The 25,753-nt window shown below is 42.4% G+C and overlaps 2 protein-coding genes across 8 annotated transcripts in view; one reads left to right on the top strand and one right to left on the bottom strand.

Annotated features, from left to right (window-relative positions):
- Positions 1-9,110: 9,110 nt before the first annotated feature.
- On the top strand, positions 9,111-10,706 carry Insm2 (INSM transcriptional repressor 2). Its single transcript, XM_034514659.2, has one exon. The coding sequence runs from the start codon at positions 9,225-9,227 to the stop codon at positions 10,704-10,706; it is 1,482 nt and encodes a 493-aa protein (XP_034370550.1). The 5' UTR covers positions 9,111-9,224.
- Positions 10,707-12,795: 2,089 nt separating this feature from the next.
- Ralgapa1 (Ral GTPase activating protein catalytic subunit alpha 1) overlaps positions 12,796-25,753 on the bottom strand; it is a 210,746-nt gene continuing 197,788 nt past the window's right edge. For 5 of the 7 annotated variants that reach the window (XM_034514149.2, XM_076941862.1, XM_034514154.2 and 2 more), the window contains 2 exons: positions 22,164-22,288; positions 12,796-14,119 (listed from right to left, as the gene is read on the bottom strand). In XM_034514149.2, the coding sequence (XP_034370040.1) occupies positions 13,971-14,119; positions 22,164-22,288 (274 nt within the window). In that variant the 3' untranslated portion in view covers positions 12,796-13,970. Of the gene's footprint in view, positions 14,120-15,433; positions 15,481-21,603; positions 21,635-22,163; positions 22,289-25,753 lie in introns of all 7 variants that reach the window. The other 2 variants (XR_013113153.1, XM_034514151.2) reach the window with 2 other exon arrangements.

The following is a 25,753-nucleotide window of genomic DNA, read 5'->3' as shown; positions in this document are numbered from 1 at the left end:
TGCCTGTAACTCCAGCTCCAAGGGATTGGAAATCCTCTTCCAGTCTCTGTGGGTACCTGCACTTCTATGTACAGACCTCCTACCCTAGACATACACACATACCTGTAACTAAGAACGAAACAAACCTTGAGCTAGAGACTCACAGACAAGCATTGGCTTGAGCCTGGGTACCCCAGTGGAAGAGCTAAGGGAAGGGCTGAAGGAGCTGAAGGAGATGGCAGCCCCATAGGAAGAACAGTATCAACCAACCAGACCACTCAGAGCTCTCAGGGACTAAACCACCAACCAAAGAGCACACATGGGCGGGTCCATGGCTCCTGCTACATCCTGCTATGTAGCAGAGGATGGCCTTATCTGGCAATAGTGTGAGGGGAGGTCTTGGTTCTGCAGAGGCTTGATGCCCCAGAGAAAGGGGGATGCTGGAGAGGTGAGGCAGGAGTGGGTGGGTGGGTGGGGGAGCACCCTCTTAGAGGCAAAGGGGAGAGGCATGGGTGTGGGGTTGTGGAGGGGAGACCTGGAAGGGAGATAACATTTGAAATGTAAACAAATAAAATGATTAATAAACAAATCAAGGCAAAACTTATAATAGAGAAAATAAGATATTCCAGGGCCAGTGAGTTGACTCAGTGGGTCAGCTTGATCCCGGGGATCTACACGGTGGAGGGAGAGAACTGATTCCATAAATTGTCTTTTGGCACCACACATATGCAAAACAAGCAAGTAATGTAATAGCCGATTGTTAAAAGTTAAAAAAAAAAAACCCTCAGATTTACTACAGTTGATGTGCACATATGTAAATATATATCAATGAATTAAACCTGTTTTGCTTTGGAGATAGTGCAAAGGTAGCCTTGAACTTGATGCGTAGCTGAGAGGGACCTTGTGCTTTTTTGTTTTAAAGATTCATTTTTTGTAAATGTAATTCTGGGGACTTTCCTACATCCTCTTTGTTGCCCAGTAAAGACAAGGAGACCTGGTATTTTTATTAATAAGCTGCTAGCCTAATATCTGGGCAGATACTGTGCTAGGCTAACCTGACTATGCTAGCCTGGCCTACTTCCCAGCCATTTCCTAGCCACATGGCATTGCCACAATATTGGTCTTGCCCTAGCTGTTTCTGCTCCATCTGTCCTCTCCTCATGGGGACCTCATGGCGAATCCCTCTCTCTCTCTCTCTGGTCTCCACCAGAAACCCCCTCACTGGGATCAGAAGTCCTGCCTTAATTTTTCCTTGCCCAGTTATTGGTTGATCAGCACTTTATTAACCAATCAGAGGTGATGGAAAACAATCTTTACATATCATTGAGACAGGAGATGCTTGATGATGCCTGTGTTCTGTCTGGGCACAGCAGTCAGCATCTGAATATACAGTGCACAAAGACATCCCCCAACAATTTTTATTATTTTTAATTTTGTGTCTGTGAGCACATGAGCGCAGGTGCCCATGGGAAGACAGAGGTATTGGCTGTCCTGGAGTTGGTTCTAGGCAGTGAGCTACCTGATGTGGGTGCCGGGAACTGAACTCAGGTCCTCTGCAAGAACAGCCAGCTCGTATCCACTGACCCATGTCCTCAGCTTATGTTGCAGACCTTTAACACACAATACTAAAGCACACAGCTACAGAAGCATGAGTGAGTAGAATTCAGGTGTCTGATTTTTTTTTTTTTTTATCAAAGAAGAATTTTGCTTGATTAAAACGTTACATAGTTCTAAGAACAAGAAAGGAAAATAAGTGTAGGGTTTGAACTAGTTAAGAGGCACTGATGCACTGATGTTTAAGAACCAGACACCACTCTTAACAAGGAACAAAAGAGGAGAGAGAAAGAGATGTAATTGATCAAATGCAAAGGCTGTGAGGGAGATGGCAGATTTCATTTCAAATATAATAGCAATTAGGCACAGGAAAGGGGCTCAACAGTCAGTTACGTTAAAACCATCATTAGCTAATAAATAGAGACTGCTATTAGTAGAACCCATTGAAGACACAATGAAAAAGATGAAAACTGAAGATACATACCTTGGAGACAACCAAAGGATGGTGATGTGGCCCTCAAATGAACCAACCAACCAATGCACTTTACGGCAGAAAACCTTCCTGCAGCTAATGAAACTTGATGGTTGGGAAAGGTTTAGTTAGCTAAACAGATGTGGCTTTAATTGATATGAATCTTGAAACTGTGAGTCTCAAGATTATATGCAGTAGAAGTTGAGAGAACAAAGAGAATATCTGTAACTTGCCATGTGGGGAGAGCATGTAGATACACATAGCTTGTCTTAGCATGTTCAGTTGCAAAATGCATATTCTTTTTAAGCATATGGATTGGATATTAAGTCTAATACATATGTAAATAAAGACTGACTATTCATCCAGCCAGGTAATCCTTTATAGGGATCCAAGACACTTGTTAGGAAAGAGCACACACATATTATTTGTATAACAAAGAGTGGGCTGGATCGTCTCCACCCAGGTGAGCTTATGGGTGGAGACTTGCATTCTCAAGACAAGCGTGAGTATGATAGCCAACACTGCAGAGGATTCTAGTTCATCTTATTGAATTCACATTCCACATTCTGCATGTTGCTACACCTAATTGAGAGCCAAGGAAAAACACACTTTAAATTTTCCAGTAAATAGCAGTGAAGGATTCAAACCTGCATTTGTATTTTTTTTCCCCTCTGTGGCAGTGAATCCATTTCAGAAAGCACTTATTCCTTTGAGACTGGGAGGAAGGAGGGAAGTGTGCTTGCAGGAGACTCTGTAATGATATTTGGGAGCTGTCTTTATACAACCCTGACAAAGGCTTAAGTATCTGCCATGTAGGAGTGCTCCTCACTGGGCACGCTAAGTGTGTGAGCTGTCTTGGGAGGGAGGACTGTGCTCTGGAGTGTGAGGACGGCTGAGGAATTGACCCAGCATGCACCCTGCCCACTGGCAACTAAAGTGCCTCTCCTACATGACATGTCACCGGAAACCCTTTCCTGAGTCCAGGCTCACTGTTCTCGTGATTTGTAGCTCTCTAAATAAATCCTAATTTCAAAAGGCAGTCAGTGGTTCAGTCGTTCATGGCCAAGCGATGCCAGGTGGTACATTCTTTCCACTCTCAAGTATTTTTTTTAGAACGTGTGCATCTATTTTACTGCTTAACACAGGGGGAACACTCAGATAAGTATAATTACATAGTTGCCAATCAATTATTTAAATATTATCTAGCATTTCAATGACTAAACTCACATTACCTTTATCATGTACTGTAATTTTTCTGGCTTGGACTATTTGTCTCACAGTTTCTCTTCCTTTCCACATCTCCACATCATCTCCCCAGGCCACAGCTTTGCTCTGACACAGACATCAGACTTACCTTTTCCAGCGAAGATTTGTGTAATGGAAGTGGGGCAGCAAGAGGAGTTAGGGGGATGGGGAGGGTGTGACAGGATAAAAATGAAGTGTAATGATATATCTGCATGAAAATGTTGCCATAAAACCCATTTCTTTGTATACTAAATTAAAAGAATAGCTACTGGGGGCTTGGGAGATTGCCCAGAGCATCACACACTTGCCGTAGAAGCGTAAGGAGCAGAGTTGGGATCACCATCACCTACATAAAAGCTGGCTGGGTGGTGGCTTGCTTGTAACCCCAGCTCTCTGGAAGCAGAAACAGGATCTCAGGATCAAGATGGCTGGCCAGACTAGACAAGCTGGGAAGCTCTGGACCCAGTCAGAGGCTGCTTCAGGAATAAGGCGAAAAGCAATCTAGGAAGACACCTGATGTCAACCTCTGACCTCCACATGCATGTACAACCCCATACGCATGCACACACATGCATACCGCCCCTCCAGATCAGAGAATCACTAGCTTAGCTAGGGCTGTCAGGAAAGATATGAGGTGGCATTCTTTGGCTATAGACCTGAATCAAGTTTCAGAGAGACGAGCATCTAGCATAGCAATTTTCACCTCGTGGGTTGTGACTCTTTGGGGGTCTTTAAGGGTTCACGGAGATCACCTAAGACCATCAGAAAACACAGATATTTACATCATGGTTCCTAACAGTAGCAAACCCACAGTTATGAAGTAGCAACTAAAATAACTTTATGGTTGGGGTCACCACAACGTGAGGAACTGTAGTAAAGCAATGGGAAGACTGAGAACCACAGATCTAGCAGAAGAAAACAGCCTTTAAGGCGGGAGAATGCTTGTCACATCTGAGGAAACTAAGAAGACAGACCAGTGTGGATGGGACAGAAGGAAAGAGTAGTAGTGGGCTGGGAAATGTGGGGCCAGAGACTTGGCTCAGCGGTAAAGTATTTGCATTGTATGTGATAGTCCCTGGTAAATCTCCACTATTGAGGGAAACCAACCAGCCAACCAACCAGGAACCAACTAGCCAACCAACTAGGAACTAACCAAACATTCAGGAACTAACCAACCAACCAGGAACCAACCAACTAATTACATATATGCCAGACACGTTTGTAAGTGAATTGATATCTTTGGATTTTACTCTAAATACAGGAGTCACCTGATGTTTCCGACCAAACAGTCAGGTTCCTTTTGCTGCTAAGTAGAGCACATGGGAGACAGGTGGAGGCAGAAGTGATATCAGATGGAGATCTGAGAAGGGTTCAGAGTCAGGAGCCTGTTTGAAAGTAGAAATGACAAGAATTGCTGATGGACTGAGTATGGGGGTAGCTTGAGCCAAAGGATTTTGGGGTTTGGCATAGGTGCCATTTGTTAAAATGAGGAAACCAAGACAGGATTAAGTTTATGGAGAATATCAGTAGTTCACTTTCAGACTCTGGAGGTGTGGCTGACTTCCTAGTTTTTGAGACCCATGGCCTCTAATAGTGACAAATGATGTTAGATATTACAGGAACATTTGTAGGCAGAAGTGATGGAGCAGGAAACAGAAGAAATAAAGCTGTTTCTGACAAAAATTTAAAGACAAAATCCCCCAGATAGTCAAGGGGTTAAAAAGTAGATCAGACACAGGCCCAAAGTGGGATCCAGCTCAAGGGGAGGTCCCAAGGCCTGACACTATTACTGAGGTTGTGGAGTGCTCACAAAATGGGACCTATCATGTTTGCACTCCAAAAGATCCAGCAAGAAGCTGAGAGAGTCAGATGCAGATGTTTGCACACAACCAATGGACAGAAGCTGCTGACCCTGTGGTTGAATTAGGAAAAGGCTGGAAGAAGCTGAGGAGGAGGGTGACCCTGTAGGAGAACCAGCAGTCTCAACCTGGATCCCCAAGATCTCTCAGACACTGGACAACCAACCAGGCAGCATACACCAGCTGATATGAGGCCCCCAACACATTCACAGCAGAGGACTGCCGGGTCTGGGTTCAGTCAGAGAAGATGCACCTAACCCTCACGAGACTGGAGGCCCAGGGAGTGGAGAGGTCTGGTGGGGTGGGGGTGGGGACATCCTCGTGGAGACAGGGGGTGAGGAGGAGGTATGGGATGTGGAATAGTCAGAGGGTGGATGGGGGGGGAATAAAATCTGGAGTGTAAAAAAAAGGTTAAATAATTTTTTTTTAAAAAGTAAACTAGCTACCGAGTCTTCTTCATATATACTATGATTTCAGGGCAAGAGGGATTTTCTTTCTTCCAAAATATTTTCGCCAAATTTTGGAAGTCATTTTACCATGATGATGGTATATTATTTGTACAGAAAATGAGCTTGATGATGACATTTCCATGTACATACATAGTGTGTCCTAATTTGCTTGCCAGTGCTTTGATAAATACCACGGCCAAATGAAACCTAGGGAGACGATGGTTTATTTAATCTTACAGGTTATAGACCATCATGAAGTGGGGCAGGGGCCTGGAGGCAGGAACCAAAGCAGAGGACATAGAAGATGGCTTCTTGTGGCTCGGTCCCTTTGGCTTTGTCAGTCCGCTTTCTTATTCAGCTCAGGCCCACCTTCCTAGGAAGGGCCCTACCCATAGCAGCCTGGGTGCTTCTACATCCATCATTAACTAAGAAATGCCCTGTGGAGATGTCCATAGGCCTATATAAAAAGATTTCCCTTTCCCAGGTGTGGTGGTTTGAATAGGTATGGCCCCCATAGAGTCACATGTTTGAATGCTTGGCCCGCTGGGAGTGGCACTATTAGGAGGTGTAGCCTTGTTGGAGTAGGTGTGGTCTTGTTGGAGGAAGTATGCCACTCTGAGGGCGGGCTTTGAGGTCTCCTATGCTCAAGCCCCGCCCAGTGTAGACGACAGTCCCTTTCTGTTTCCTGCAGATCCAGATGTAGCGCTCCCAGCTCCTTCTCCAGCACCACATCTGCCTGGACACTGCCATGCTTCCTGCCATGATGATAATCTGAAATCGTAAGGCAGCCCCAGTTAAATGTTTTCTTTTATAAAAGTTGCCTTGGTTGTGGTGTCTCTTCACAGCAACGAAACCTTAACCACATCACCAGGTGACTCTAATTTGTGTCAAACAGATGAAAACTATCCAGTACATCGAGTGGACATTGGCTCAGACCCTCTCTTTGTTCCTCCCGTTGTTCCCAGTGGGGTCTCCTTTCTATTGTCATGCCCCCCCCCCTTCCTTCAAATTTTCCAAATTTAAATCACTTTCATCCCATAGCTAGGGAATTAAATCTTGAGAGATCATTCAGCACTTATGAATTTTTGCCAATGTATAATGGAGCAGAGAGGGAAATTGTCCCCTCTGTCAAGAGAAAGGGGGTGGGTGACACCAAGATTTCACACATTGTGTAGGCCTTCTCCTCTTTGTCTTTGTGTCTTAGTAAGAGAACAGAAATGATTGCTGGCACACTGAAGAATCTTTCAGGATTACCCATGGGAGGTATGCACTGAGTCCTATTTGTTACGAGCATTTTAAAGTCTTTCTGTTTTTCAACTGAAGGAGTGACTTTCAGCTGGAAGGGTAAGGTCTACCTGGCAGAGATATGGAGAGTGTCCATTAACTGTGCAAGTTTCCGTTTGATGTTGGGCTATCCTAGGGAAAGCTGCTCCATCTAACCTTAGTCTTTTGTGTGTGTGATATAATCTTTTTTCTTTTTCTGATCACCAGAGTCATGTATACTTTTTGCAGGGTACTTAAAAGATCTAAAAACTCCAACCAGCAAAAACTATTAAAATCCTTATCAAGTAGATGACCATCACAACGTTTCCACACTGTTTCCTTTCGGTATTGCATGCATTTTATTCTTTCATAATTGAGCTCTGCAATACACACGAGCACCTTCATATCCTGTGTCTTATGCCTAGTGTCATGATGCACTGCTCTGAGCTATGTCTGGTGCTGACGGCTAACATGCACTGCTCTGAGCTATGTGTGGTGCTGATGGCTAACATGCACTGCTCTGAGCTATGTCTGGTGCTGACGGCTAACTCATCTTCTTTGGTAGGGATGATTTCCTCGACCTAATCTCAGCTTATTTACAGTCACCAATAATATCGTGGCAAAGAGTTTTCTTTATCCATATTTTCTAGAAAGTTGTAAATTAAGAATTGAAAAAAAATCCAGGTGTACTGTGTCCTATTGTTTTCCAGGAAGGTTGTTGTTGAAGAGGGCGGGGGAGTCGTACTGGATCTGGTGGACAACATGTGCCAATATTCTTTGCTTCAAGGAAAAACCGTTCTGGGCAAGGGGTAGAAAGAGGTGAATTTGAACGAGAAGTCTGGCCCTAGGTAACTGACATGTCAGAAATGGCCGCCTTGGGAAATTGAGTTTATCAACCCTCTTAGGACCTTAGGATTTCAATGACTCGGGATAGGAATTTAGATTGTAAAATCTCACACTTACTGTACACGACTCCACACTGTTTAGTGGAAAGCATTATAACTGCTGGACTTAACCCAGTTCTAAAAGTGCAGCAGGACTCAACAGAAAACCAGAGAATCCAGCATATTTGGTTAAATATTATTTTGTGAAACTTGTTTTCAGGGTGTGTGTGTGTGTGCGCACGCGTGCATGCATGCTTAAGTATAACCTGATGCACAATCAGAGATAAATAGACCTTTATGTCCCGTTCCTTAAATACTGTCCTCCATGTAATTACTCACTGATGGTGGGACTCTTAGCCTGCATTCCACTTTAACTGAGTCTTCTTTCAGTTCTGTTTCAGGAGCCGTGAGCGAGCACTGTTCTTTCCCTTTCCTCTTCTCACATTGCATGGGTTTTGTTATAAAGGTACGTTGTTATAGAGGTCCATTGCACGGTACCTCTGTTGAATATGGCTAATTATTTCACCTTCAGCTAGTACTACAAACTTACAAATCTCTCTAGGTTCTTAACGACAACAACAAAGTGCCGGCTGGTGGCAAGGGGCCCAGAGGACAATCTGTTGAGTTCGTCTACTGCACATCTTTTACAGAGTGTCTCTTGTCATGTACAGGGAAGCAGATGTAATGCCGATTCCACCAGCATTTCTCACTCAATCCCCTCCATGCTAAACAGGCCAGTTAGGCATTAAGTCATGTCTCTGGGTAGCTTAAGTGGAAAGTGTGAACAGAGAAACCACTTTATGTGAGGACAGTTGAAAATTAGATCCCTTCCCCTCCCCACTCACTCCTCTTCCCCAGGGGAGGGGGCACTTATCAGCCAAGAGCTCGGCGCCCGAACCGTGCACGTCCTGAGCTCCAGAGGTTTGCCAGCACGCACGATCTGCGGCGCCGAGAGCTCTTCTCCCCAGATGAATTCTCATAGTATCACAGAAGCGCGCAGTCCCGATCGATACTGGATGGCAGACGTGCTCCCGCCGTCAAGTGTAGGCACAGGGCGGTGGATTTAGCCGCCCTGCAGTTCGCTCGCAGCGGCTCATCAGCTCAGTACTGGCAGAGGGACGTTAACCCGTTCCCGCGCGGATTCCCGCCTGGTCGCGGCGGCCGTCCCTCCACTGTCTTCCCGAGGCGGCCGAGCCTTTCGGCGCGACGCCCAGGCGCGGGCCCGGTCGGCTTCCGGCGTGTGGCGCGCTAGTGGTTCCTGGCTCCCCAGCGCGTGGTCTCCAAGCGTGTACTGGGCGCCCCAAGCCTCTTCGTGCCCGCTCGTCTTCCCGCGTCTCTGTCGGGGCGTCCGGCCGGGCGGAGGCCCCGCCCCGGGACCCGCTCCCACTCCTGATTGGCCGACGCACCCGAGGGGCCCGGCCCGACCCGGCCCGGCGTCTCAGCTATAAAGCGGGCGGCCGCATGCCCGGCTCGGTCCAGCCTGCCTAGCTCCGGGGCTCGCCCGGGCACCCGACCCACCATGCCGAGGGGCTTCCTGGTGAAGCGAACCAAGCGCTCGGGCAGCTCCTACCGCGCGCGCCCAGCGGAACCGCTATTTCCCCCTCCGGGTCCCCTCGCGGTGCCACCCTCGCCGGAGGAGCCTCGTCGAGGGCTGTTGGGGTCCCCCTGTCTCGCACCCCTGCAGGACGGCGCCGAGTGGGGCACGGGTGGCGGCGACGGCTCCGGACCCAGCCCCGAGAGGCCGGCGGGCCCCGAGCTGCGCCGTGCGTTCCTGGAGCGCTGCTTGCGCTCACCGGTCTCCGCAGAGTCCTTCCCCAGCGCCACCGCCTTCTGCGCCGCGGCGCCCGCGGCCGCGACCTCGGGGGAGCAGTTGGCGCCGCCGCGGGTCCCTGTATCCATCCCAGTCCCAGTCCCCGTGCCCGCCCCGCATGGTCTCCAGCGCCGAGGTAAGGGTGCCCCAGGCTGCTCCTCAGCGTCCGCAGTCGTCAGGAAACCTAAGGCGGTGAGGAGGCTGAGCTTCGCAGATGAGGTGACCACGTCCCCGGTGCTGGGTCTGAAGATCAAAGAGGAGGAGCCCGGGGCGCCGGCACCGGCTCTGGGCGGCGTCCGCACACCGCTGGGGGAGTTCATCTGCCAGCTGTGCAAGCAGCAGTACGCGGACCCCTTCGCGCTGGCTCAGCACCGCTGCTCCCGCATCGTGCGCGTCGAGTACCGCTGTCCCGAGTGCGACAAGGTCTTCAGCTGCCCCGCGAACCTCGCCTCCCACCGCCGCTGGCACAAGCCACGTCCCACGCCTGCCTGCGCTGCGAGTAAACCTCCTTATGCGCCGCTGACCCCTCCCGACCCTTCCCTGGCGGCGGGCAAGGAGAACGGTCGCGTGCCCCGGACCGACGATCAGCACCCGCAGGCTCGGGACAGCTCCGGGGACGGTCAGCACCGGGACAGCGCCGCGCGTCCCGGCCTGCAGGCTCTGGTGCACCCCGAGGCCGCGCGACCGCAGGCTCCCTACCCCGAGGTGATTCTAGGGCGCCACGGGCCCGGACCGAGTGGTGCCAGCTCAGGAGCGACATCCGAGGTCTTCGTGTGCCCATATTGTCACAAAAAGTTTCGTCGCCAAGCCTATTTGCGCAAGCACCTGGGCACCCATGAGACGGGTTCGGCCCGTGTGCCAACCCCGGGTTTTGGCTCGGAGCGCACGGCCCCACTCACCTTTTCGTGCCCACTTTGCGGGGCGCAGTTCCCGTCCGCGGATATCCGAGAGAAGCACCGGCTATGGCACGCCGTCCGCGAGGAGCTACTATTGCCCACCTTGGTCGGGGCTCCTTCGGAAGCGGGCCCCGGAGGGGCATCCGATGGTAGCGCTCAGCAGATTTTCTCCTGCAAGTACTGCCCGTCCACTTTTTTTAGCTCCCCCGGCTTGACCCGGCACATTAATAAGTGTCACCCCTCCGAAAGCCGGCAAGTGCTGCTGCTGCAGATGCCACTGAGGCCTGGCTGTTGAGGACCAAGGCCTGTCGAGATTTCAAGAATGGCTTGAAGAAAACAATACAGGGAACTCCTGTGGAGCTTTCATCTTGCAATTTTCCAGTCTCCTTTCTATGCCTTCCCTCTTAAAACTCTTTGCCATGATCTGCCAGAGGAGAGGGCAACAAGATGTAAAACCCCCTCTCTAGAGAAGGTATGTACTTGGCATTAAAATTTACGGTCAACGCTGACAGCTTCACGTCGTCATTTCCACTAAAATAGGATTTCCCCTTCCTTAAGACACTGGAGACCCCAATGGATCCCTCTTGGGTTTGTAGTTCCTATGGAAAATAGTAGTGATCGCCTGCACGTCTGTCTACACAAGGTTCTACCAAACATGGTAGTCACCAACGTTTTTTTTTTTTTCTTTTGCCACCACAGGCACTTATGTTGTTTCTGTCTCAATAGGGTCAGTTTTTTTATTTTTTATTTTTATTTATTTATTTATTTGCCTTGTATATTCTTCGGATCAAGCTATGTGACTAACGTCAAACCTGAAGGGAAGGAAGACTCAGAGCCGAGTAAACGGACAGGAAATCCGAGGATGTTGTTGTCTGGTGCGACAATGTCCCTGGAACTTTCTTTCCTCAACTGGATGTCTTAGGCCCTTCTTTTAAATTAGGCTTTGGAGGCAGGGAAGGTGTTGCTTAACGAGAAGGAGTTGGTGCCCTCTGAAGTTTTCTATTTTATGTGCTGCATTAGGGGGAGCTACTTATAATTTTTTCCTTACATAACATTAAAGAAATACTCATTCCTGAAGTGTGAATGTTTTTATAGCAAGATTTCATTTAAATTATGTAATGATTATGCTGTAAATCTGCTGCATACCATATCATAAACTGACTTAAGGGAGATGTTAACACTTGCAATCTACCATGAACTGAATGGCAATTCACTCATTATTTTATATTTTCTTTTCAGGAGCAACTTTTGAATTTCTTTTTGTACCTCATATTCAATGTGTATTCTGTAACTATTCCCTCTATAGCCAGAGTCTGGGATACTGGCAGAGTGCTCTTTGACAAATAGATTTGTAAGAATGGTTCCACCAAATAAATGTATGTAGACTATGCTTGTTTTATTCTGTCTTAAGAAATGGCTAAATACAGTGTATTTTTAAAAACACATTTCTTACCTCCCCAGTATTTTCCCTAGATCCTTAGGGACCTATTCTGACACAACACAAAGGCAGGTGATACTATATCTAGCAAATGAATATAATGGTGGTAAAATGCAACGGGAATTCCTCCTTAAGTCTAGCTGCAGACTACAGCAGCTCCATGCAAGACAGAATATAAACTATTTTTTCTTTAACTCTGCAAAAACACCCCACAATGAATGCAACAGAAAATAGAACAAGTTTTTTTTTTTTTTTTTTTTTTTTTTTTTTTTTTTTAAGTCTACTCAACAGTGTTACCTGGAGATGACAGGAATTAAACAAACGGTGCTAATCAGTTTCACTGTTTCAGGTCAGCACTTCCTCTCCACCTTGTTACCAGTTATCAGTTCAACAGAAGCACGTAAGGAGTTAAATTTGATTTTCCTTTGAAAAATGTTTCCTGTTGGCTGCAGGGAAACTCTCTGTAGAGATTAATCATATTCTTGCAGGCTCTCTTTACTCATTTGTTTTTATTTATAAGAATTAATTTTCATAAAAAAGTACATAGGAACTCTAAGTATTTGCTTAGAAAAATTTGGTAGAAAAGTTCTATTCCTGAAAATATATTTAAAACACTGAAAATGTAAAAACTCAAATGCCATGAGATGGTCACACTGATTTTGGTCTTTAGTGAATGCTTGCACTGATGGTGGGGGAGCCCTGAGATTTAGTGAATGCTTGCACTTATGGTGGGGGAGCCCTGAGATATAGTGAATGCTTGCACTGATGGTGGGGGAGCCCTGAGATATAGTGAATGCTTACACTGATGGTGGGCCCTGAGAAACATGTTCCTGTTGCTGAGAACACATTTCTTTACTTTTCATGATTAGCTAAGGTACCACAGGGGTATGTTACAGCTCCCAGTGTCCGAAAATACACGCAATAGAATATGATCATGGACAGGAAATGTGAAGAATATTTTTATTTTGTTTTATTAAATACCATGTCATCTTTTTGTCCCATTACAAATCTGTAGCCACTACATGAATGATACATAATTTATACTCTGTGGTTTGTCAGGATGATATATTTACACATGCAGTTGGTATCAATCATGCTACATTTCCTTAGGAGATGCCCATGTTAAAGAAAAGGAGGTTGCTTATTTACTACAGGAAATACTTCTGGAGGTGGGGTGCATACCAACCTGCACCTGCAGCCAAGTTTAGTACTAAAATATTATATTTAACTTAGACTTGTGGGTCATGTTCCATTGCTTTTAACAATACACATAATTTGAGCAAAAAAAGTTTTCTACCCTTTTCTCCATCACCTTCTTCTTGGTACTTAAGAAAGTACACAGACACACCAGGATAAACTGGTCAATAATAAAGGACCACAGCCTCAAAACAGAAATAGCATTTAACAGTGATGCCACCTAAAAAAGCAGAACAAAGTTGTTTGAAAGCTAAATAGAAATCAATGTTCAGTTGATTTTCCTGGTTATTGAGTGTGTTGTGTCATCGTCTGCACTGGGGAGACAATGTTACCACATGTAATTTCAGGTGGATCTGAGCTGCTGCATGGCTGTTACGAGTGCTTCTGTTTGTAACACAAACATCCTGTATGCAGCCTATGTGACACACAGATGGGCAGCTCTGCTCCAACTGTAAGTGCTTCCATTCATCCAGTTTGTGGCCTGGGCTGTGGAGGATGGTGTGCTTGCCGAGCATGCTCGGCAAGCTGGCTTCCAGTCCCAGCACCACCAAAAAAAAATTAGTAAAAACTATGCATTTACTGAATCATAAAGTTGTAATGAGGCACAATAAATAACATAAGACTATCTGTCCAATTATATTTTGGCTCAACATTCATCGTGAACTTGAAGGTAACACTACTTAGACATGATTATCTAGGAACGTGAAGTATGGAATAAAACTCAACCCTCAAAATACGGCAGCTTGGAGTGTGAAAAAAAACTGATTTAAATAAATAGTCCAAATTTAAAACAGTAAGTTGAAAATTACTTTAAGTCCAGTGTTTTCTCAAATAAATGCACAGGAAGGAGCATGAGTGTTATGGCAAACACGAGGCCTGAAAGAGTTAACACTACTGCTGATCACTGCCAGGCTGTTTGTCTCCTTAGGATTTATTGGCTGAGCCAGAGGACCGACGCAGCTTCATGGACATGCGGCTTTTGCTAGTTCGAGGAGACATGGGAGAGGCCAGGTCAGCCCCATCTACCTGTGCTGCTGTGGGAGCGTCACTGGGTGGAATCTCTGGGTAGGATCCTGCAGGAAAGAGTGAGCACATTAGTATTCTTCAGGCTCTCACACCAGAATAACCTTTCTGCTGCTAATCTGAAGCAGGATCCCAACCCTTTGTAAGGACTTTAGAGGTGAAAAAAATTAAGTCCCAGACTCGCTGTTCCCCAAAGCTCACTGAAACGCTGTAATTTGGTGACTCATGCCATCATATTAAAGAAAGCACCAATCATAGTGTCCTGCAAAAAGCAACTGGAAGTAAAATCTTCGGGTCTGAAAGAACAGAAATCCAAACTGCCACTGGCATGCAGGGATGGGCAAAGGGGGTGGGAAGGAAGAGCAGCTTTGCCCTGACAGAGGATCTCTGACACTAGCACAGGCTCCAAACAGGAAGTCCGTAGGAGACCATGCCAGCTATTTAAGTCGGCTACAGAAGGAGCAGACAAATGCTTGCGAGAGGGAAAAATATAGGAATTTTCATTTGAAAGCTAGTCAGACATCTATAGCTAGCAGTAGAATTAGTAGATACAGAATTTTAAAGTAGGCAAAACACATTCACAATAGGAAACTCCTCTTTCACTTACAGGGCGGTTCTTCCAGCTCCTCACCGATACTTTGGGCTTGGGAATAATTATACTAGTGTTTCTACATAATAAAACACTTATGCTTAAACTGAAGGTATACATATTTGTAAAAGAAAAAATGTATTCCTTGTACAGATCCTACTGAGATATCTTGAGAATATAATCTCCCCCCCCCCCCCCCCAGGAATTCTCCAAAGTACTTTTAAAGACCAAATGGTACAATGATGATGCACGAGTCTGGTCATCCAGACTCGTGCATCATCTGCCCAAAGTAGCTCCTCTGACATCTTTCTAACTGAGATGAAGCTGGCCCTTTAAATAAAGCAGCGAGTACTATTGCTTATGTTACTCTTCCCAATGATCTGAGCTGGGTCACAGTAATACAAACTATAACCCTGAGGGACTATAAGTCCACAATTCATTTAGGGAAACCTGGCACAAGGGTTGGAAAAAGCCACAGAGGAGCAAAAGCTGAGCTCCCTCCCGGGGCTGTTACCTTGAGGGCACTGTCTCTAGCGAGGTTTGGAAGAACAGTACTAGCAGTGCATGCCTTTCTGCTGTGAAGGAAGAAATGGAGTAGCAAGCAGAGTGGAGAACAAAAGAGCAGACAGAGACAGATGTGAGAGACTGCAGGCGCTAGTTACCCGAGCAACAGAGAACAACCAGGTTTCTATTAGGAACACAACCGGCATGCGATGAGTTAGGGTGGTGATGTCCCACAGTGGCCAGTGCCCCCAAGTTCAGATGCCATACTTACCAACTAACAAAACAAGTTCAAATAGGAAAGAGAACAGGAAAAAAAGTCTGTGAGAGAGCCGAGAAACATCTACTGTCTATTGTGTTCACTGCACTGATATTGTCTTACAATTCAGTTATAAGACCTTTAGATAGACAATGTATAGGATAACAGCCATATTAAAACATTTAAACTTCATGGGATTAAAATTAAGAAATTAAATTCCTTGCTACACTAGCCATATTCAAGTGCGGAGTCATGCCTGGTTAATTGCTCCCATCTTGGATAGAGCAGACACGTGACATTTACGTTACCACAGGAGTTTTACTGGAGAGCACTGCTTTCAAGCATCCCAGTAAAAAATCTTTATTCATGTAATTCTTACTCCTCAAACCCAGTACTAGAATAAAGACTCTTTGGAGCTGTTTTCACTGACCGAAACTCTAACTCTTGAAGGCAGTCTGACAGTGAAAAGCACTGTTCTTTCCCTACTTTCAAACAACAGAAAAGAAAGCTGATCTTTGGGGAGAGGGCGCATATCCTGCTTCTCTAGGTAGAAGACACTTTCCTCAAAACTAGCCGCTTCCCCATGTCTTTCTTATGGTCTCACAATAGGCACTGTAATGAGGTGCTATAGCCACATTAAAATGACTAAATGTCATGTAATTAAAATGAAGCAAACGGAGGCAGGGCTGGTGGGGGTCTCATGCTTACACTCCTACAAATGACACATGGAATATACTCAGCACAGCCACACTCCGCAGCAGCTCACAGGAGGCAGGCCTCAGTTTTGGATTTGTAAAAAATATAGACACACTTGCCATTTCCTATTCTATCCTTCCTAATTATTGATCTATACCTTATGAGTCATGAAGATATCACTGAGTTATTTCTATCAGTCTGCACCTTTCAGGGTAGTTTAAAAAGTACCCCGGGCTCCTATCTCCACGCACTAGCCGTCTGACTGCACAGTACCCTACAGCCTGTCTACATCCGACTGTACAAGTTGTATATACTGCATGCTGATCACAGTAAACATCATAGATGACATCACGGATATGCCTTTGGAAGGCACCACAGACACTTCAAATGGAAACACAAGTGGGTTTTTTTTTAATTTATTTTTATTTGGTCTGTATTATCTGCTGACAAACACAACCACTTTAAAACTTCCTAAAGTTATTGGCAAATAAAGTCTATTGAAACTTTGAAAGTACCTTCAATTAGATAAACCATAATGGGAATGTGTTAGAATGGGGTTAGGAGCTTCTGGTCTCTTGTTTTATAATAATAATAATAATTATTATTATTATATATTTACATCTATTCTCTCTCTCTCTGCACAGTGAATGTCATGATGCATGTGTGGAGGTTAGAAGACAGCTTGTGACAGTCAGTTCTTTACCTGTACCATGTGGTTCCTGGGGAATAAACTCAGGCGTCTGGCTTGGTGGCAAGCACCTTATCTGCTGAGCCATTTTGCTGGCCCATCTCTTGCTTTATTACTTATTTTCTTGGGCAAGCTGACTGGAGTAATTTTTTTATTTGGAAATGGAGACAACAACAGTCACCTTGACAAGCTGTGGAGACTAGTGAGTGTGGAGCAAAGATCCTTGTGAAGAACAGGTACAGATATGGCTACATTAAAAGCTCACAGTTACAGTAAATGGGAGACTCGAATCACAACAGAGGAGGTTTGGAAGGAAGAGTAGAAACTAGAAAGGGTTTTTGGAGAGAATGATCACCTATGAAATATAATCATCCCCGTGTGGAAGATATCTGTAATATACATTTATGTTTAACTTCTAGAAATCAAAGGGTTTATCTTCTCTTATATTGACAGTGCTATAAAATACAACCTTAGAGGTCAGATTATCTCAATAAACCTACTGTTTATAATGTTATTTACAGAGTCAATAATTAAGATTACATAGACTTAGCCCTAAACTGTCATAAAGGAAGTAACACATTATTCAAAACAAACTGTATAGAAATACAGACCAACAAGTGGTTTCATTTTAAGCCATTCAAAAACTATTACTTTAGATCTGAATAAAGCAGGCCAGGTGTCTTGCATTTTACCTCTTGACAAATGAGAAAACTGGTATAGCACTGATGGATTTGACTTCACGTGGTATAAATGTCAGAACTACAATGGAAATCCAGACCCATCTGATTTCAAAACATACGTTTTCCTTGGCAACCTTAAAACTCTTTTTAAAGGGCTTTTCCAGAGAAGAAGTAGAGCCCCACACCAGTTTCTGAGCTGTAACTATGATGGGTATTGAGTAATCTCCCTCCTCCCTCCCTCCCCTTCTCCTGATAGCAGCAGCAAGGGGCTGAAAGCACACTAGCTGGGAAGTGTGATGCCCAGAGCGTGAGCTCTGAAGGCAGGCAGGTCAGGATGGTGCTGGCCTCACCAACTGTGAGGTGCTGGGGGGGTCCAGGTATCATTTCTTCTCCTTTTAAAATTGCATAGACATGCTGCTAAGATGGAAAGAAAGGGTCCACATACTGCAGTAGGCAGTGTCCCACACTTAATCATCACTTTATTATTTTTATTACAAAAGCTTTACATCCAAATGAATGTTCTATATGAAACTGAACCCAGTAGTTATTTCCACAAATTACGTTTCTTAAATCAGTTTTATCTACTGGTCAATAACATAAAAGCCAAACTTCCAAGTTCAAGATACTGAACAGAACATATCTGCCTGTCTACAAGTTCACACTAATCTACTGACACATAAATTTGAGCAGGAAATCTGATTTTTAAAAGAATCAAACAAATTATAGATGATGCTAATATACTCAAGGAATCTGATTTTCATATTGGCACTTTTAAGTTTAGGTTTTTTTATGTAATTATCTGAAGGAGCTAAAATACTTTCTTTTAGATTATTTCAATGTCTGGGAGGAAAGTTTAAAATAGCATTAAAAAGACATTAAACTCAAAGTACCTAAACCATTGTCTCTGATGACACGTCCTCCTTAAAGGTTCAGAAAGGCAGATGGACAGCCACGCATACATCCTAACCTACCTACACATACAACTCCTAACATGAGAATTAACAGCACGGCTGAGGCTAGAATGAAGGCAGCTGGGTGTCACTCTAGGTCTTCACAGTCACTCTAAGTTATTTCTGATTTTGATGTCATAATTTATTTGAATAATTATATTTTAGAATTTATTAACTTAAATTTTTATATCTCTAGATAAAAATCTGAATCATTGATTTTCTAAAAGTAATTATAAAAAGTGGTATATATGTATAGCTGTATCTATATGTACATATTGTACATGTAGACAAAGTTATCGGTCAACTCCTTCACTGTTAAAGAACTTAATAGCTAAGCTGCTGAAAAACCACTCAAAAGAAGGAATTAATAGAGGCTTATAAGTAATTCCAGATATACTAGCCAATATTTATGGTTGATATAATAAAAATACATAATACTAGAATGATTATGGGTATATTTTTAATGCAGACACTGAGAAGGACAGCTAAGTAATTATCGTGTACACAGCAAAGCAGAATTATGTGCCTTAATAGCACTTTATAATTTTTATTACAAAAAAAAAAATCCCAGGACACTATTGAAAAAACAAGGAAACATTAGGGAAAAATATGAATATTTAAAACCTATCACTGTAATCTGGCCAGGGACAAGGATGATTTTATTTTCAAGTTTACAGCTAGAAGAAATATATTGTATATATATAACTTTTACATTTTTCACATTCATGCCTGACAAAGATAAAACGATTTTTCCTGTAACCTTTTTAAAAAAATTAAAGGTCAAAAAAAATTTAATAACATTTTAATGAAGTTATGGAAGATCAACATAGTGTGACATCACAGTATTTCCCTCAATGACCTTAGGGATGAAAATAATTTCCCTTACATGTTATCAGTCTAGTGCCACAGACAGTACCTTTTGAGAAAATATGGTTATAAAATTTATGGATCAATTATGGTGCACTGAAATCTTTCATATCTATTTAAATAAAGTTACATGAAAATTTTCTTTTAGATTTAAATGTCATCACTATTAGCAAATATTGTTAACCAGGAAGTTTTATATGAACAGAATTATGTAAACATGCGCACGCACGCGCACGCACACACACAGACACAGACATAGACACAGACACACAGACACACAGACACACACACACACTTTATTCCCCATTTAGGGCTCTGAGTCTGGTAAACACACATCCTACCACTGGGCTGTTCATGCCATCCATCCCTGATGAACACAGTTATTAGTACTGCTCCACTGAGTCTAAATAAAGTATAATACAGGGTTGACTACAAGGAATATCATCTGTAGATATCATTTTGTTAAAAACTTAATTTCAAGGTTATTACTACTGACTAGTATTGCTTTATATACAAAGGATATCTAAAGTTGATTCTCAATTGCAACAACTGAATGGGACAAACTTTATGATTAAAAAATGAATTCCTTCATGTATGCTGGCTGGTGCAAGTCTATAATCCTAGTGCTCAGAAGGGTTCAAAGCTAACCTGGGCTATACAGCAAGACTGTCAAATAAATAAATGAATGAATAAATAACATTCTGCAAAGTAGCAGTTAGGTGCAAATCGTTAAGTGGCTTGTTTCACAGCTTCTCATTTTGACTAAAAGTTTAAAAGATAGTTTTCTACATAAGAGGTGAAATAAGACAGGAAAATGAAGTGAAATAGATGGAAGAAAAATTATTCTTCAGATACTCTGTTTTGTGACTATAGTTTTTATTGTATAACTGGGCACCATTCAGATAAAAATGTGTCCTAACTATTCAAGTCTGCAGAAACACACTCAACAATCCGGCTGTATGCCATTTAGAACACCTTTTATAGAAACAGAGTGCATGTCTCTGATGGTCCAATTTTAAAAGTTAACTAAAAAATTATAACACATTATTAGGTCCATGTTTAAGTTCACATTTTTATTTCTGCTTGGATAACAGTCACGTCAAGTATCTTGTTGAGTAAATTTGCAAAAACACTGATGCATTAAAAATGAGGTCAACAGAGCTTTGGATGGCTTCGGTAACAACATCCTGTGCTAATGTCTCCGAAGCTCAAAATACTACTTCCTTCTTTCCTATGGGTGTATCTACTACATGTGCAGGAAAATACACAGAATAGGAAGGAAACGTTAAGATGACAAGTACTAAGGGTTTTTGCTGGTGAACAGCAATAGAAATGGAAAAGGATTTGTACGCTACAAATGTGTCATTCTTATCTCTTTAATATAGCCTTACATCCTATGAGATATTCTCTGTGACTGACAATGACAAAGCCCAGTAGACATTGTGCTGCTCATTAATCTACCTTTGATATCCTTCTTTCACCTTTTTATCTTAATTCAAAACTGATCTAATAGTTTTATACAGTGTCATCTATGAAAGCAAATCTTACACTTTTTGTCTTATTTTCAAAAGATTTAACCCAGTATGACATATTTTCTCTTTGCTATGTCTTTTCTATCATTTGGAAGGTTTCTAAGATCTTTGGTAAAATTATTTTTTCTGATGGAAAATTAATTATTACTGGAAGGAGGACAGTTTTAATTTCATTAATGAAACCTCAACTGAGAATTATATTTTTATTTAAAAATAGATTAGGTTAAAATGTGTAATGAATTTAAATCTATCTGATATAAAAATGTGTTTGATGTAAGAAGAATGAGAAGTAGTTTACTGTGGCCAAGTTTCTAGTGTGTTCTTTATGCAGCCCTTGGGCACCATAACACTCAGCTCTGGATTTCAGGCACTTAGTGCAGTGCAAGGCACACAGACAAAACCCAACAGATGAGTTCAGATGTCTGGGAACAATAGAATGCATTGCAGAAGTACAAAGACACATGACGCCAGTTCCATAGAGCTGTGTTTTCATGCTGAGAAACAACAAACAGTCAATACAACAAGGTGTAACTCACGTCGTCAAGGAGCCCTATCATTAGTTACTTTACCCCAAACCGTGTTAGTGTTTCATGCAGACCTGGGTTAGTTAGTACAATTCCGGGGAAAAAATTTAGTGATAATTTTTGAAATGTTTAGTATGAACCAGGGCAGTGTTAAGTTCTCTTACTGCTGAGTTACACGCAGAGACCTTGCTAACTCTGGAATAGGAGATGGGAGAAGGACAGAAGTTTTGGTTGACACTTTGTCTTACCTTCAGATAAACAGAACTGACACTTAATGATCTAAAGAGGGAAAATAAAATAAATGAAACAATCATAAGGAGTGCACGACATTACAGAAAGGAAGGCCATGAGTTATTTATATTGCTGATTTCTTTAAAATTAGTTAAGTGTATTAATGCAGTACCCTCTTAAAATCTTTAAATATTGTAACATAATTTGTTGTACTAAATGCTTTAATTGAGACTGGTTTAGCTTTACTTGTAAAGTTAGAGATGACAACACTGTATTCTTGGCCATAAAATTTGATCTTCTCAAGTTGAGAGTTCCCTCTGCAGATACTTCAGATTCTCATGAAAAGCAAAAGCCAGTGACTGGGGTAAGATACGGATTATGTACTTTGATGAAGATTACTGGATATTTAGGGAACCACATTTAGATAAAAGAAAACAAATTAAATTTACAGGCCAAACTCAAACAGTCATGAATAATATATTTCAATGATGAGAATTTTATTCAACCGAGACTGAGAAGAAAAGGGTATTGCATTTTGGGTTTGTGACAAGTGGCCAGCACTTTCCTTTCCTCTTACCTGCGTCAGCAGGGAAGTGATGGTAGGGAGCTGGGGAGAAAACCTGGGCTGCAAAGTCTTCAAATGTTGTTGGCTCTAAGTGGTGCTGGACAATTGTTTGCAGGTACCGTGCTCGCTCCTCGTAGCTGATTCGCTCTGTTAAGGATGGACTGAGATGCACTGGACAGTTGTGAACAAGCACGTTGAGAGGACCACAATAGTGCATGCATCGTTAGTGAACTGTTCTCTGTTCTTATTCGTGACTACAAGTCCCACCTTTTAAAGTATAAAGATGTGTTTAATGGAAGTTTCTTTCTCTTGACTCCATGACAAATGATAGTTTAGCAGACAGTGTACTAGAGAATAATTATAATACTGATTTATTATTAGTATAGTTTGAGAAAAGATTCAACTGTTAGCTGGCTAGTCTAGCCCATCTTATCTTGTTAATCAACTTTCATCTGCAGATTTACTCTCAAAAGCCATTCAATAAAAATTATACTGCTGCCTAAAATACTATGTCCCAAATTTCCTTTTTTTTATTTGTAAAGGCTTACTGTGAAATTCCTGCATATCTTCTTCATTTTTAAAATCCCTGTATTTTCTCAACAATTGTTCTCATTTTGAATGGAAGACTACTGTTGCTATAATCCTCAAATAACTCCATGCAGCTAAGATAAATGCATAGCTGAATCTGTGTGTCAGGAAAAAAATACCCCATCAATTACAACACTGAAACGAGCAGGAATATTTGCAAAGAGTCCACGGGACTCCTCAGTACTGCCCAACAAAGCATCTGCAGGGCCCTGACACTGACAGAGAGAGACAGGACTTCCCTCTCAGCACATATTATTCCCTGATACTATTGACAAGGAACCAGTACCTTGAAGTGTTGTTGCTTTTGAACAACCCACTCCAGGCTTCCTGTTTCTGCAGGTCTGATTGTACTGTTAGCATAGAAAGGGCAAGGAAGGGAGAGAATATTTCTGTTGTTCGTGAAAGCCACTATGGAAATGGCTGTCAGGATGCAGAGCAGCAGGCAGCAACAGACAATTATCAGGGAAAGCACATGCCGACTTCGTGTCGTACAGTTCTCAACTGAGAAATCACCTAACGCTTCTTCTTGAGGTTTTAAGTTTTCCTGCTGTACTTGGTGTGCAATGTTGACATTTAAACAAAGACAATGAAAAGACATTTAAATAGGACAGCAAAAATTTACCCACTGGTTTTGGTTTTTCCATTCCCCACAACAGCCATTTTAGTCTTTCCATCTTAAAATCTGTTATTCTCTTTTAAAAATTACAATTTTAAAAATTCAGTATTTCAGTTTCATAATTCTAGGAATTACAACTCAAAGTAGGAAAAATCACTTGGGAGATAATTTAAACTTATAGTTCAGTGGGCAATATCATGGCCAGTTACATTCACAAAAGTTTATTAAGAGGTGGCAAAAAAGCCTGGTAGTCAAGAGGTGAGACGGAGCACCCACTGTGACTCGACTCGACTTTGAAGCATCATCTGCCTTTTTAATGGCTTGTATACTATTTTCTTGGATTACAATTTATGTTTTTGCATCAAATATTGAAATAATCTGGGTTCTACTTCTTTATAATTTATTATTTTTGATTCGGTACACTGTGGTTGAACTCCAAAAGAATTTTATTTCTTTTGGAGAAGAAGAATATACAGCAAGAGGGTAAAATGCTGATTTAAAATGACTAGTGTTGAAGGAGGATTTTATGGAAGGGTAGCAGACATTGCTGAGGCAAATTTAACATAAAGAACTAACATAGAACATTTAAAAAGAAGAGCTATGGTTCCAAGGGAAAGAGGATGAAACTGACAGCTCAATCTAAATAATACCACATATCTCACAACTTGTTGGAAAGTACTTTTTTCATTGGGGGAGATTCACAGCTGCCGAATTTTCTGCAGTTAATAGAGTCCTTTGATTCACAGCAGTGCCCCTTGTACAAAAAATACTGGCCTTTGTGTATTACCAGAAACTAATTTTCTATTTGGCTGAAAAGGGAAAAATGGGGTTATTGCTTCTCCCTCCTACAGAGCTTTTCATTATGCCTGATGCACTCAACTTCTAAGCTCTTCTGAGAAAAAAAATAACTGAAGAGGCAAGAGGTAGAAAAGTGAGCTTGTTAGCACATTAGAAGTGAAGTATCTTGGTGGGCCCTAGAAATTCCCAGTGGTGTGTTAACTTATCACTCTATGCATGCTGGCACTGATAGTCTCCCAATTGATCACTCTCTTTTCGCACCAAAGGTGCTGCCAGGAAGCAAAGGCTGAAGGCCCACAGGAGAACAGTCTGCTATCAAAACAAGCTGTTTTAAAAAGTCTGCTTGAATGGGTAAAATGCTTCATGAAAAGTAGGGTGGAGACACCTACCTGCTTTGAAAATGCTCTACTTTCAGAGGGTCTATAAACGAAATATTTTACTTTATCTTATTATATTTAGAGTTTACATTAAAAAACTAGTCAAAAAAGCAAATGTTAATATTTTTAAAACAGGGAAGATAGTTCCAATGTGCCAAATTCATTGAAGCAAAAAAAAAAAAAAATTAGGTAAATGATGTTGAAGGGTGACCTACTGTGCTATATAAAAGGTTTATAAATGGAAGAAACTCTAATCCATAGCACACGGTCCTGTAACAGGAAGATTTTCCAGCCATGTAACATTTTACTTTTATATAAACTATACAATGCATCTTATAAAATGCCAGTAACTCGTCATTAATGGAAACAGGGGTCTTAATTCTGAGACGTGTAAGCTTACATGAAAGAGTGAGTTCTTGGATGGGAAGCTATGGCTACATTAGCACAGGATAACACCTCAAATTTTCTTTTTTGTGGGTTAGCTTCAGAAAGTACTGTTAGCTTGGTGAATACTTGCAGCCTAAAGTAACCCACCTTCTGAAAGTAAATGTTCTTTGTAGTTTTTTCAAGTTGATTGTAGCCAAATTAAATAATATAAAGACGAACCAACTCAATCTACGTACATACAACACACCTTCACAATTTTTGGTTCAGAAAACATAATTAGGAGATGCGATAAACTTCCACCAGTCCTGGATCCAGGCACTTTTACAACTGTAATGGTTTTACAGCTCTAAAGAATAGCCTTAACATCTGTAGTTGAAACTGAAATCTAAAGCAGCCAAAGCCTGTATCTCTTCATAGGTCAGACTCTTAAAAGAGGCATCTCTCTAGGGAAGAGTTATTGGTACCTTGAAATTGAGCAGCATACACAAACTCAATGGGTAGCAAAAAGAGAACAACTCAAGCTTTATTCCCACTATGAGTGAGTGCTGTCAATAGCACTAAAATTAAAATGCTGAAATGGGTAAGATGATAAAAGGGGAACTAACACAAATATTCAGAACTACAATTTAATTTAAAGTGCCAATCTCAGTTGAACTCATAGAAGTGCTTGTTGTAAATTTTAAGACATTTCAAGGTAAAATTAGCTTACAAATTTTAGCTAGCAGTAATCTTTAACACAGAAATGGCCTATCAAACACACACTTACCTCCAGCCCCACACACATTCACACATCCCCACACTCCCACCCACTCACAGACACACACACACACAAGACA

Source organism: Arvicanthis niloticus, chromosome 11, assembly GCF_011762505.2.
Source record: "Arvicanthis niloticus isolate mArvNil1 chromosome 11, mArvNil1.pat.X, whole genome shotgun sequence".
NCBI lineage: Eukaryota > Metazoa > Chordata > Mammalia > Rodentia > Muridae > Arvicanthis > Arvicanthis niloticus.
The sequence above is the reverse complement of the archived record's forward strand: the minus strand, read 5'-3'. Positions and strand labels throughout refer to the sequence as shown.

Excerpts from the sequence above, each read along its gene's own strand:
- Insm2 (XM_034514659.2), top strand. The coding sequence starts at position 9,225 with ATGCCGAGGGGCTTCCTGGTGAAGCGAACCAAGCGCTCGGGCAGCTCC.